This window comes from Cololabis saira, chromosome 24, assembly GCF_033807715.1.
Source record: "Cololabis saira isolate AMF1-May2022 chromosome 24, fColSai1.1, whole genome shotgun sequence".
Lineage (NCBI taxonomy): Eukaryota > Metazoa > Chordata > Actinopteri > Beloniformes > Belonidae > Cololabis > Cololabis saira.
This window is the reverse complement of record NC_084610.1, coordinates 22,280,682-22,293,464: the sequence shown is the minus strand read 5'-3', so window position 1 is coordinate 22,293,464 and position 12,783 is coordinate 22,280,682. Positions and strand designations below refer to the sequence as shown.

General features: G+C 38.7%; 1 protein-coding gene across 1 annotated transcript; it reads right to left on the bottom strand.

The window, feature by feature from the left end:
- Nucleotides 1-8,377: 8,377 nt before the first annotated feature.
- cryaa (crystallin, alpha A) lies at nt 8,378-11,926 on the bottom strand. The gene is made up of 3 exons (XM_061716030.1): nt 11,541-11,926; nt 11,278-11,400; nt 8,378-9,089 (listed from the first exon to the last, which is right to left on the bottom strand). The coding sequence occupies exons 1-3, from the start codon at nt 11,736-11,738 to the stop codon at nt 8,880-8,882; spliced, it is 531 nt and encodes a 176-aa protein (XP_061572014.1). The 5' UTR covers nt 11,739-11,926; the 3' UTR covers nt 8,378-8,879.
- Nucleotides 11,927-12,783: the final 857 nt, after the last annotated feature.

Below are 12,783 nucleotides of genomic sequence, written 5' to 3'. Positions count from 1 at the left end.
TTCTTCACTACCCCTAGGTGGAAAGAGGAATTGGGACACCACTACCTTCACGGGAACACGCAAAATGTAGGGGTAGTGATGAAAAGTAGGGGTAGGGGGAGTATTGGGACAGCGCCTTAAAATGGCAAGAATTACATTTCTATACAGTCAAAACGTACAAAGACCGGGTCAAATACAGTATTACTAAAGTGAATTAAACCAATTTGACAATTCTATGCCACAATGCCTGTTTCACAACTGACACAACTGAAAATGACCTGATATAATAATAAAAACACGGTGCAGGTTCAGTCTTTGGTCCAGAACGGCTCATTAGGAGGAACCAGCGGCTCTACCTGCACCACAGCTCATTTTAGGACATGTTTTATTGATATTTTCCTATTAATATCAGTTAGATATCCCATTAAAGAGAACATCACTACAGTTTAACATGGCACAGCTCTTAACTAGTACTGTATTAGCTCATGAGAGATAAATAAATATATACAGTTTGTCCATTGTTTATTCAACAGTCTTTTCTTCCGTATGGTTTGATAAAGTAGGTCAGAGCTCGGTTCTGCACGATGCAGCTCAGCGCACACGTACCTGACAGGTTTTCTGTCTGAGAGAAACAGAACCTGCTCTGACAGCAGCGCTGTGGGATCAGAGACGTGAGTCCAGGACGGAGAGCTCCGTGTTTATTTACCCGCTGATCAGTGAAGCATTTCCCAGGTTTGTCTCCGGAGGGAAGTTGTTTCACAGAACCAGCGAGGAGGCGCTAGGCAACAGAACCCTGGGAGTTTTCCAGAGAGAGATCCGTCTGCCCATCACTGAGGTCAATCCACACATTACCAGGTGGTTGGGCTGCTGGTTCCAGTCCCGGAGGCCCCAGAGGGAAGTCCTAAATCAGGGGTGTCAAACTCATTTTGCTTGGCGGGCCGGATTTGACCAATTTATTTCTCACGGGCCGCACACTCAAAATAATAATTTTTTTTCTAATCATTTTTTTTACTATTGTTATCTAATCCAATATCAGTTTAGTTAATTTTAAAGGAAATGTGCACTTTGTTTACACTCTAATTATGTAAAATATATTTCTTCAGGATTTTTCTTGAAATTTCTCGTTTTTTTCAAATTATGTAAGATACTTTTAATATCATTTTACAAAGAAAAACAGACACAAGTATGTTTTTTTTTATATTTCGCTTTTTTATAGGAAATTTAATTAAAAGCAAAATCTTTCTTATTACATCCGAGAGTGTTTCTTTGTGATTTAGAGATTTTTCCAGTACAATTAAGTGTATTTATTTTTAAAAATTGGCGCGGATATTTACGCCAGTGTGCCGAAAAAGTCAGCACTTCTTTTTTAACTGTTTTACTTTGTCACTATCCTCGTATTCAAAACTGAAATTCTCCGAATAAATATCTTCTATCATCTTTTTTAGCAATGATATTTTTCCTGTGAAAATATATAATAGTAGTTAGTTAATAAAAATAAACGACCGTCTAAAAAGAAATAAAATCGGCAAATGCATTCTAGAAAACTAAAAAAATGTTGAAAACTGCTCTCTTTGTGGAATAACGATGGATTTGTAGAAGAAATATATTATCGGATATGCTGCGATTCATGGAAATTATTTATGTCTTCCTTTTTAGTAAATTAACATTTTGTTTTTTTGCGTTGGAAACTTCTCAAGGGCCGCATGAAAACCTCTCTCGGGCCACATTTGACACCCCTGCACTATTGTATCTGTAGGAATTTATTTATTTATTTTTTTTTTTCCTCGTTTTTTTCCTTCTTCCGACGAAAATTTACATTCAAAAGAACAATTAAAGCCTGCATGTTAAGTAAATATAATGAAATATGTTAGTTACGTTTGACTGACATACCCATAGACGACGGTAATTTTATTTTATTTTAGTTTTTTATTCACTTAGTTGTTTTTTTTTTAATTTATGTTATTTGTGAATTTATTTCTTGGAAAAAGGGGCAGATTAGATAACATTCTTCTTCTTTCTGCTCCCTTTTCATTCACAATTTATGAACATTTGTATTTGTATTGAATTCTATGTTTTATTTTTTGAATGAAATAAAGAATAAAATGAAAAATTAATGAGGGTCTTTTTTTCCCCCTAAACGTGCCCCAAAAGTCACCAAATTTTGCACCTGGCGATAAATGTGATATTTAATGGTTTACATTAATGGGCGTGGCAAAATGGCTCAACAGCGCCCCCTAGAAAACTTTGTGCCTCAAGCCCCACAATACGGTTTGACGTACATGCACGAAAATCGGTACACACCTGTATCATGTCACAACTTAAAGAAAAGTCTCTTGGCGACATGGCCCAAACCAAACAGGAAGTCGGCCATTTTGAATTAATCGTGTAATTTTGGCGCAATTTATGCCTTCCTTCGGCAGTTAATACGGCCCGAACCGTAACGTGCACCCAGGTGTGTTATACATCAAAATATGCGTCTCCATCCTGTGACGATGCGCCATCAGGTCTAGTTAAAATGTCTCATTTTTAGTTAAAAAAAATCTCATTACACTTAAAACAAGACTCATCACTGGAAAAAACAACAATTTTCAAGTAGAATTGTTTCAAGTAGGTTTTCACTTAAAATAAGTAGAAAAATCTGCCAGTGGAACAAGATTTTTTTGCTTGTAATGAGAAGATCAGATTTAGAGTTTTTGCAGTACAGTAGCCTACAAAGGCAGCACCTTCTGGTGAGTAAACTTCAGTCTCATTCAGCCGCTCCACCAACTTGTCAGTCCACGGGTCTGAATACGTTTTCATTTATTCTTTTGGGGTTCTAACTCAGGAAATGAGATGAAATAATCCCTGAACAGCATTCTCTGTGGAGATGCTGTGCAGAGATACAGCTCTGGGGAACCGTGTTGCATAATCTACAAAAACTAACACAAAACAGTCCAGGGAATCTGGTGAGGTAAAGCATGTTAGAACAAATACACAGACTTTGCTTCTTTATTTATTGACGGATTGTTGGGACGGATGATTTTAGTACGGAAAAGTATTAGGGCCATGCAGGAGAAAAATATTTGAGAGGGGAAGATTCTTTTTATTGTGCACTTTGAGAAAAAAGTCAAAATGTTGAGGAAAAAGTTGAAATGTCGAGATTAATGTTGAAATACAATTTCGAGAAAAGAGTCGAAATTTCGTGAATAAAATCGAAATTTTGCCTTTTTTCTCAACATTTTGACTTTTTTCTCGACATTTCAACTTTTTTTCCTCAACATTTCGACTTTTTTCTTGAAATTGTATTTCAACTTTAATCTCGACATTTAAATTTTTTTCTCGACATTTCGACTTTTTTCATGAAATTTTATTTCAACTTTAATCTCGACATTTCAACTTTTTTCTTGAAATTTTATTTCAATTTAATCTCGTCATTTCGACTTTTTTCTCAACATTTCGACTTTTTTATCGACATTTTGACTTTCTTCTCGAAATTGTACTTCAACATTAATCTCGACATTTTGACTTTTTTCTCGAAGTGCATAACGAAAAAAAAATCTTCCTCTTCTAAAATATTATTTTTTCCTGCCAGGCCCGAATTCTCTTCCGTATTTTATCTATGTGTGAGTTTGTTTAGGTAGAAGGAAAAAGGCTCTCCGAACCTTGTGTTTCAGTTCTGTCTTGACTTCCCTTGTTCCAATCAGCCCTGATTGTTTGCACCTGTGTCTCGTTAAGCCTGGTGTATATCTGCTCTGGTCTTTCTCAGTTCTGTTTCTCCCTCCATGTGTCACGTCAGGTTTATCTTGATTTCTTCATGTTCAGGATCTTGTGCTGTTGTTCCTGCTCAGATCTTTAAGTTAAAATAAGCCACATGTTTTGTAACTCCTCGTCCTCCTGTATCTGCTCCAACTGAGCCAAACCTGACACATATAAGCTGTAAAGACACTTTAACAAAAAGAAAGGGGAAAAATATTAATGACAAATGGAAATAAAGAGTATACGAACTCTGCAAACTTTTAAAATATAGAGATAGAAATAAAAACATTAATCACATCTTTAATGCAATTTTTCAACAAACTAAATGAAAAATAATAAATATGTCTTTATTGGGAACATTTTAAATAACATAATCTGCTTGATTGTATAAATCTGAACGCACCTCTCAACTAAAACTTGGTGGAAACAACTTTGGACTTAATTACAGCATCTTTGTGTTTTTGTGAACAAGTTTCTATCAACTTTAGACATCAAAACTTTGCAATTTCACCACATTCTTTTTTCGAAATGAGTTCCAGTTCCTACAGATTGCATGGGATCTCCAACTGCAGTTTACATTCAATTAACGACTAGTTATTTCTCTGCAACCATATATAAATGAATACAAATAAAACTGCCACTTGTGCACATTTAGTTTTCTTTCTGTATGTTTTGTTGTTAGTTTTTTTGACATTCATTCACACATTTGCACTGTTCATGAAAAAATAAATGGGTTCCACTGAAGTATGCATGACACTAGTGAATAGTTGAATATTTGAGGGCATAAAACATCATTTTAGATGTAAAAGGTGCAGGACACACAGAAGGTTTAGTGAGGAAAACCTGGTTTAGGATCAAACCCCAAATGGATCGTTTGATCTAGATTCTAGAACAATAAATTGCCTCAGTAGCAGAATTAGTGAGGCAGAAGTGGATTGTTGCTTTTAGGGCTGCAGCTATCAAATATTTTGATGATCGATTATTTTATGAAATATTCCACCGATTAATCGGACAAAACTTACTTTTACTTTATTAAAGCCCAATTATAAATATACAATAGAAAACAAGACAGATTACTTGATTAAAAACAACCAATTTGTTTCTTTAATGAGAATAATTTACATTAATTTATATATTATGCAAACTAGTAATCTGTTTGTTAAATTTTCCAATAAGAAGTAATACAATTATTTTAAATTTAACATTTCCTGAAACATAAAAAAAAAAATATTTTTTCTAAGTATAAAAAAATAAACAATATTCTTAAACACTGCTTTTAAATTGTGCAACTTCACATTCAGAACCAACATGTTCCAACAGAAATACTTGGCTGTGGACCGGGACTTGGAACAAGAGTCTTACACCATGTGGACCGGGGCCTTTGTATTATTTTAATATATTTTTAATTTGAAATAATCCCACAGCTTCGACATCTTCTGTCTCTTCCTCTTATTACTTGTGATTTGCTGCGTATTGCCGTGTTAAACGCCGAGGTAAATAGACTTGAGTATGACACAGTTAAATCTGTGTCTAAAGTCTAAAGCAAGTGCATTTTAAAATTTTAAATGCTTTCATTTGACAAACACATCCTACACTGGCTTTTTTCTGGACTTTGACTGTGCAAACTTGTGTATAATATCATCAAAATTAAGGCCAATAAGTTCACGTTCAATGGCCAAGAGAGAAAGTGCAGAGAGCCGTGTCTGTGATATTGTGGTCCTCGGCTGGAAATGTTGTCTTAAGTCCATGACTACGTTTACATGCAGTAAAAATTCGGATTATTGCAAATATTCCGGTTACTGAAACATTCAGAATATTCCGTTTACATGGTGATTAATCATTCGGGATATCTGGATCAAACCAGTGACGCACGGAGAACATCATGACGCAATTCCCGTCATTTCTGCTTCTTGTTCCTGTATCCAAATTCAAAACAAATGCTGCTTCGCGCTACTTTTCGCTCACCTTTTTCTAAATCTCACTATCCCGGTACTTTCTACCGTCTACAAATGCAGAAATGTTCATATCCTTCATTACATTTATGAAGTGATTAGTCTCCTCCTGGTCTTGTGTTTCTCCGTGTTTAGAAGAACTTCCTGGACTCAAAAGACCAGGATTCCTTGTGAACAGAACATGAGCAGAAAACAAATTCATGTTCCTTTTGATGGGGATATTCCGTTTGGCGTTTACATGACCAAATATTCAGATTAGAAAAGGAGGAACCCAGGGGTCATATTCGGGTTTTTAAAAACAGAATATGTTTTTAAAAACCAGACTATGAGCAAATTCTGGTTATTCAAAGGGGTTATTGGTGTTTACATGGTCGTGCAAAACCGGGTTATTGCTAATATTTGGGTTTTAAAAGGGTTATTGATGCAGGTAAATGCAGTCCATGTCTCTCAAGAGCTTGCAGCAGCTGTACAGGTGAAGTCTCATTCTGCACAAAATGCTTGAACTGAGTAAGTTCCTCTGATAAGGAACTATCCAGATCTGTCAGATAAGGAGCTCAGCTCATCAGCCTCTCAAATAAAACCCAAGGTCACACGTGTGTGTGTGTGTGTGTGTGTGTGTGTGTGTGTGTGTGTGTGTGTGTGTGTGTGTGTGTGTGTGTGTGTGTGTGTGTGTGTGTGTGTGTGTGTGTGTGTGTGTGTGTGTGTGTGTGTGTGTGTGTAGGCTTCAATACGCTTGGATGAGCATGAACAAAGTCTGTCAATGATGACATGATATGTTTCAACCTTGAAGTTCTGACTACTGTCATTAAAGCTACTTCACTTCCATCAGCACTCGTCTGCAAATCTTTCTTTTTCTGACACGTTGAAACACTGGTAGTTTAGCTCTTGTTACCTTAAATCTATGCAGCACCCGGTCCCACAACATTATTACTGTCTCCAGTTTATCAAGTTCTGCAACCAGTGCAGCTATAAGAGTTTGGTTTGTGTTTTCTCATCACAGTCTAGAGACATTTTGGTTAATATGTCTCTAATCGCCCCGTAATTTTCATCGAGAGCTTCCATGTAGTGTCTCTCAGGGAGTTACCTGTGTATTTAATGTGATGTTCAATGTTATGGAAAACTATTCCAGCGATGTGTTGATGTACAAATGTATATAGAGACTGCAGCAGTTAAGAAATAAAATTAACCTCCTGACAGCGATTATCGATATAATTAACGCCTACGAGGTTCAGAGAATGGGCAGCACACGCTGTTTAATGTTTAATGTGTTAGTGGGTTTTGTTTTTTTCAAAACTTTCGAAACTGTTAACTTTAGTTGGATAGCTTGAATTTTAGTTTTCACTTTTATTTGGTGACAAACGCAGCTTTTGTTGTATCTAACTTTATTCACAAAAGAATAAAGAACATTATCTTTAACTAGTTCCATCTGGTTTAAACCATCTCATAACACCATATATGTCATCTAAGGTACACACTTCCTCACCTGGTTTAAATATTCTGCTCTACAACTTCATTTGACAAAGCAATCCACGCTTTGGGAGTCTAAAAGCGAAGGCCAGGTCTTGCTCAAGGTTTCTTCCCTCCTAAAGGGGAGTTTTTCTTGCCAATGTTTGGCTTAAGGCTTTTCTCCCACTATGGGAGTTTTTACCTGCCATTGTTTATGTAATAACTGCTCGGGGGTTTATGTTCTGGTTCTGGTTCTCTGCAAAGATCCTAGAGACAACTTCTGTTGTAATAGACGCTATACGAATAAAATAAAACTGAATTGAATTGAAGGCCAACCATCGCGGTGTCTGGGCTGCAGATTCCTTGGTATGTTCACATGAGATGTGTGAATATTTAAATATGACTTTCAAATATAAGAGATTTCCTTGGTGATCTAATGTCATTGAAGTTTGAACACGTCCCAAAATCAGCCTTGGTTATTCCTCTATTTCATATATTACAATTAATTGATTTAATAATAATGAAAGCTGCAAGCAGCGTTGAACGGGCCCTCTACCCTTGTCCACGTTCAGGCATTCTGCAGTGGAAGCTTGTATGACTTGCATGTAGATGTCTTCAGGCCTGGATATTTAGCGGATGACACCATCCACGACTCTCTATATCAAACCATTCAAATGTTATGTCAGAAAGTAGGAACTATCAAATATGGACCAATCAGATGAAGGGGGGGCGCGCTTTTTGGCGTCTATCGTCGCCACGGTAACACTTTTGACTGAGAAAAGTAGTTGCAGGATGGAGACGCACATTTTGATGTATAACACACCTGGGTGCACGTTACGGTTCGGGCCGTATTAACTGCCAAAGGAATGGCATAAATTTTGCCAAAATTAAACGATTAATTCAAAATGGCCGACTTCCTGTTCGGTTTCGGTTTGAGTTGCGACATGATACAGGTGTGTACCGATTTTCGTGCATGTACGTTAAACCGTATCGTGGGGCTTGAGGCACAAAGTTTTCTAGGGGGCGCTGTTGAGCCATTAGGCCACGCACATTAATGCAAACCATAAAATATCACATTTTCGACAGGCCTGGATTGGCGCAAAATTTGGTGACTTTTGGGGCACGTTTAGGGGGGCAAAACGGCCTTCATTTTGTCGGAAGAAGAAAGAAAAAAGAAAAATTCCTACAGATAATATAGGGCCTTCGCACTGTAAGTGCTCGGGCCTTAATAATGACCATTTAGAATAAAGAAAGGACGTCCAGAGTGGTAATTGTACAGCTTTTATTACATGTTTCTATGGTATAGCTTTCTCAGGAGTGGGCAGGTATTGGCCCAACAAGATCTACACTACAGTACATGTGAAAGACAGAAGAGGAGAGGGTTCAGAGCCAATAAAAGCAACCATTGGAACTTCAGAACTTCACTGATGGGACAAGACACGAGACCTCTTCTTCCAACCTCCCACCAAATCTTGCTCATCAACATATTTACCAGAAAAATGTGTCTAGTCAAGAATGTCTTATCCTTGGATGATTTCCTCCTTTTAAAATCCCCGGTTCCCTCACTTATCCACCATCATGGGCTGATTTTAGCAATAGTTAAAACAATTACTGATTCTGTGTAAGTGCTCTAAGAATACTACAGAAAATAAGTGAAGAGATTTCCTCTAAGGAGTGGGAAAGAGAATCATTAATAGGGTCATCCGTCTAAGACGATGCTGGTTATTGGGCGACCGGACCGCGTCAGAACCTCGTAGCGCTCGGCCTCTAGGAGGAAACGGCAGCGTTGGTCTTGTCGTCGCGGGTGACGGGGATGCTGCGTTCGCTGCGGCCGGATTCGCTGCCCCCGGAGACCTTGGACCCGGTCAGGGTGAGCAGGCCGTCGGCCGACAGGGTGCAGGTGATGGCCGACTGGTCCACGCTGGAGGGGAGGCGGTAGCGGCGGTGGAACTCACGGGACACGTAGCCGTGGTCGTCCTGGAAAACAAACACGGCTGGAACTGTGAGCAGAAAACAGGACTGGGACCAAACTAACCCCGTTTCTAGAGTTATACGCAGTACTGGAGTTGAGGGGGGATGAGGGGGGATGGAAACCCTTCCCTGAAATAAAAACGGCCAAAATCATCCCCCCCTTTCCATCCCTTATGTCATTTCATCAATGAATGTGGTTTTACTGCTATTTCAACATTTAGAGTCATCACCAGAAAAATAACACCAGAAAAATAACTTATTTGACAATTTTCACCTGTTTCAGGTAAACTTTCACTTGAAATAAGTAGAAAAATCTGCCAGTGGGACAAGATTTATCTTCTTATTACAAGCAAAAAAATCTTGTTCCACTGGCAGATTTTTCTACTTATTTCAAGTGAAAATCTACTTGAAACAGGTGAAAATGGTTGTTTTTTCCAGTGATGAGTCTTGTTTTAAGTGTAATGAGATTTTTTTACTAAAATGAGACATTTTAACTAGAAATAAGACAAATATTCTTGTTAAGATTGTGAGTTTTTGCAGTGATCCATGTTACTTATCCTGTGAAGGACAGAGTCATATTGATAAGTTCAGAAAAGTGTTTTTTATTGTTGTGTTTTGATGTATTTGATGTAAGCCCAGTGGATATTTAAAGCTTACAGAAGGCTGCATTTAACTGCTGCTATGTCATTCCTGCAGTATTTCTGCAGCTGTTTTGGTCACTGCTATTATTTGTAATATATTATATTATTTGTAATCAGCACAAATTATCTGTCCCCGTATGATAAAATCCACCACCCCCCCTGATTTCTTTTTACAACTCGAGTACTGTGTAGATCAGGGGTCGGCAACCCGCGGCTCTAGAGCCGCATGCAGCTCTTTAGCGCCGCCCTGGTGGCTCCTGGAGCTTTTTCAAAAATGTTTGACCTTTTTTTTGTTCTTTTGTTTGTTCTTTTTCTCTTTTTTCCTTTTTTTCTTTTCTTTTTCCTTTTTTTCTTTTCTTTTTTCTCTTTCTCTTATTTTTCTTCCCTTTTCCTTTCCTTTTTAATCTCGACATTTCGAGTTTTTCCTCGACATTTCGACTTTTTTCACAAAATTTCTATTTCCTCGACATTTCAACTTTTTTTCCTCGAAATTTCAACTGTTTTTGCACCCAACACTGAAGTTGAGGTTTGAAATTGAATACATTTCACAGCTGAACTTTACAGTGAATATCAAGAGCGACGCAGGAGTCAGAACCGACAATTAGGATGTACCATGATTCCGTTATCTAAATGTACCACCAATACACCCGAGGTGAACTGTCCTGCTTGTATACTTGATATGCAATGAAGAGAAACATTAATATAAAGCAGGACTGGTGAGCTGGGACGACCAGAAGAAGCAACCACCAACCCTGCACAGCTTTTCTTAGGGAAATGTTGCAGCTTATGTCCTGAGAATTTGCTGAGAAGTGACTGTTTCTGTGGTTACATGAATGGATAACAGCAGAGAAACAGAACTAGGTGCATGGATTAATATTTAAACATACACTTAGATAAGCAAGAGCATACATTTTAGGATGTATTATTCCCTGTGTTTCTCATGCATGCAGCCGACGCTTCGCAGAAAACTCATAAAAAGCTTTTAAAGATAGGTTTGTTCAGCTTTTTACTTAAATATCTCTTAATCTGTTGTCATTTTCTTCCCAGTCTTTCCTGATTGTAAAGATATTTGTTGAGTTACCGATGACAACAGTGTCACAATCACAACCATTTAAGCTGTACTGCTAGTCGTACTGATTTTACTCTTCATGAGGACTATCTGCATAGCAAAGAGGAATCGAGTCGTACTAGGGCTGTGTGATTAATCGATTTTAAATCTAAATCGGATTTATTAATCACAATCGATGTTAAAAAAAGGAAAATTGGAAAATGGATTTTCCTTTTTTGCAGCTGGCTGCATTACAGACAGAGCCCGTCTAGTCATCTTTGTTTGGTCAAGAAAATTGTAAATGTTGTCACTTTACTAAACTCAAGGAGGATTTACAGTATCTTTCAATTCATTCCCAATAGGGAAATTTGTTTGCTATTTTTCTTTAAAAATAAAGATAAAATATTTGAAACAATTTATTCCATTGTCTTTTGTAGTTTTACCAAAAAAAATCGAAAATCGGGATTTTATTTTTGTCCAAATTTCGCCCAGCCCTAATTCGTACCTGTCTTTCTCCGTGTTTGCCGTTGATCTCTACGTAGTCGTCGGTCACTCTCACGCTGAGCTCCTCGGGAGAAAAGTGCTTGACGTCCAGGTAGACGGCAAACTTATCTCTGTCGGACCTCACCTGGAGGAAACACGGGCAAAGGGAAGAGTCCACTGCGTCATAACGTGCACGTCTTAAAGCCTGAAACTGTACGGAAACCAAACATCTACAGTATGTGTGCATATCTTTTATAAAAACTGGTCACGGTTTTTTCCTGTTACCTCAGAGACGCCGGAGTTGGAGAAATCCAAAAAGCTGCGGACCAGCGATTGTCTGTAGAAGGGGCTGATGGTGGAGGCGCCGTAGGGAAACAGGTCATAGTCAAACATCCCCTCTCCAAAGAACTGGTCGAAGAGCCGGGCCGGGTAGCTGGAGCCCAGAGCGCGTCGGAACCACGGGTGCTGGATGGCAATATCCATAGCGAAGGTGGAGAGCGGTTGCTTTAGCGTTTGCCTGGCTTGGTTCAGGTTGGCGGTTTCACCTGCTAAGGCTGTGGCTCCGGTAGCTCAACAGATAAAAGCAAGAAGCCCCAGGAGGATTGTGTTAAAAGAGCAAAAAAAGGTTGAAGATGAGAAATGATTCCAGAGTGTATTGTCCCCTCCTGTACCGCCGTCTCTTCTTTATATACCTGAGGGCCAGAAAGAGAGGCTTTAGCCACAATACTGGTGGAATGGCATTATCTCATAGTGGGTTGGGCCCCGTCAGCAGAATCTGGGATGGCTGGTGGGCGGTGGGGGGGTGGGGGGAACTTCAGTCAGATCCTGGTGCTGCCCGGTGGCATCCATGCACACACATCAGGGATCCTGCCAAAACAAACCCTGCTGGAAGGAGAGGAGGGCATGCATGGCACAGACAAAACCACCAGGAAGCTAACTAAAGACACAGAGGGATTTTACCTGCGTGGTAACGCACAAAACACACACACACACACACCTATTCTCTCAATGAGTCGGCGAGATAAAGCTGCTGTATTGTTCTACACAGTACTCGAGTTGTAAAAAGAAATCAGGGGGGATGGTGGATTTTATCATATGGGGACAGATAATTTGTGCTGATTACAAATAATATAATATATAACAAATAATAGCACTGACCAAAACACCTGCAGAAATACTGCAGGAATGACATAGCAGCAGTTAAATGCAGCCTTCTGTAAGCTTTAAATATCCACTGGGCTTACATCAAATACATCAAAACACAACAATAAAAAACACTTTTCTGAACTTATCAATATGACTCTGTCCTTCACAGGATAAGTAAAATGGATCACTGCAAAAATGCAAAATATTAACAAGAATATTTGTCTTATTAGTGCCACGGCTGCGCCAAGTGGCACGCCTCCTCCATAGCTATGCAATAGCAATGGAGGAGTAGTGCCTCTTGGCGCAGCCAGAGGCACTATTGTTATCCTGCGCGTTTATTACTCATTTTTCCGGACAAACTTTGGCGCGTAACTGGTCCCGC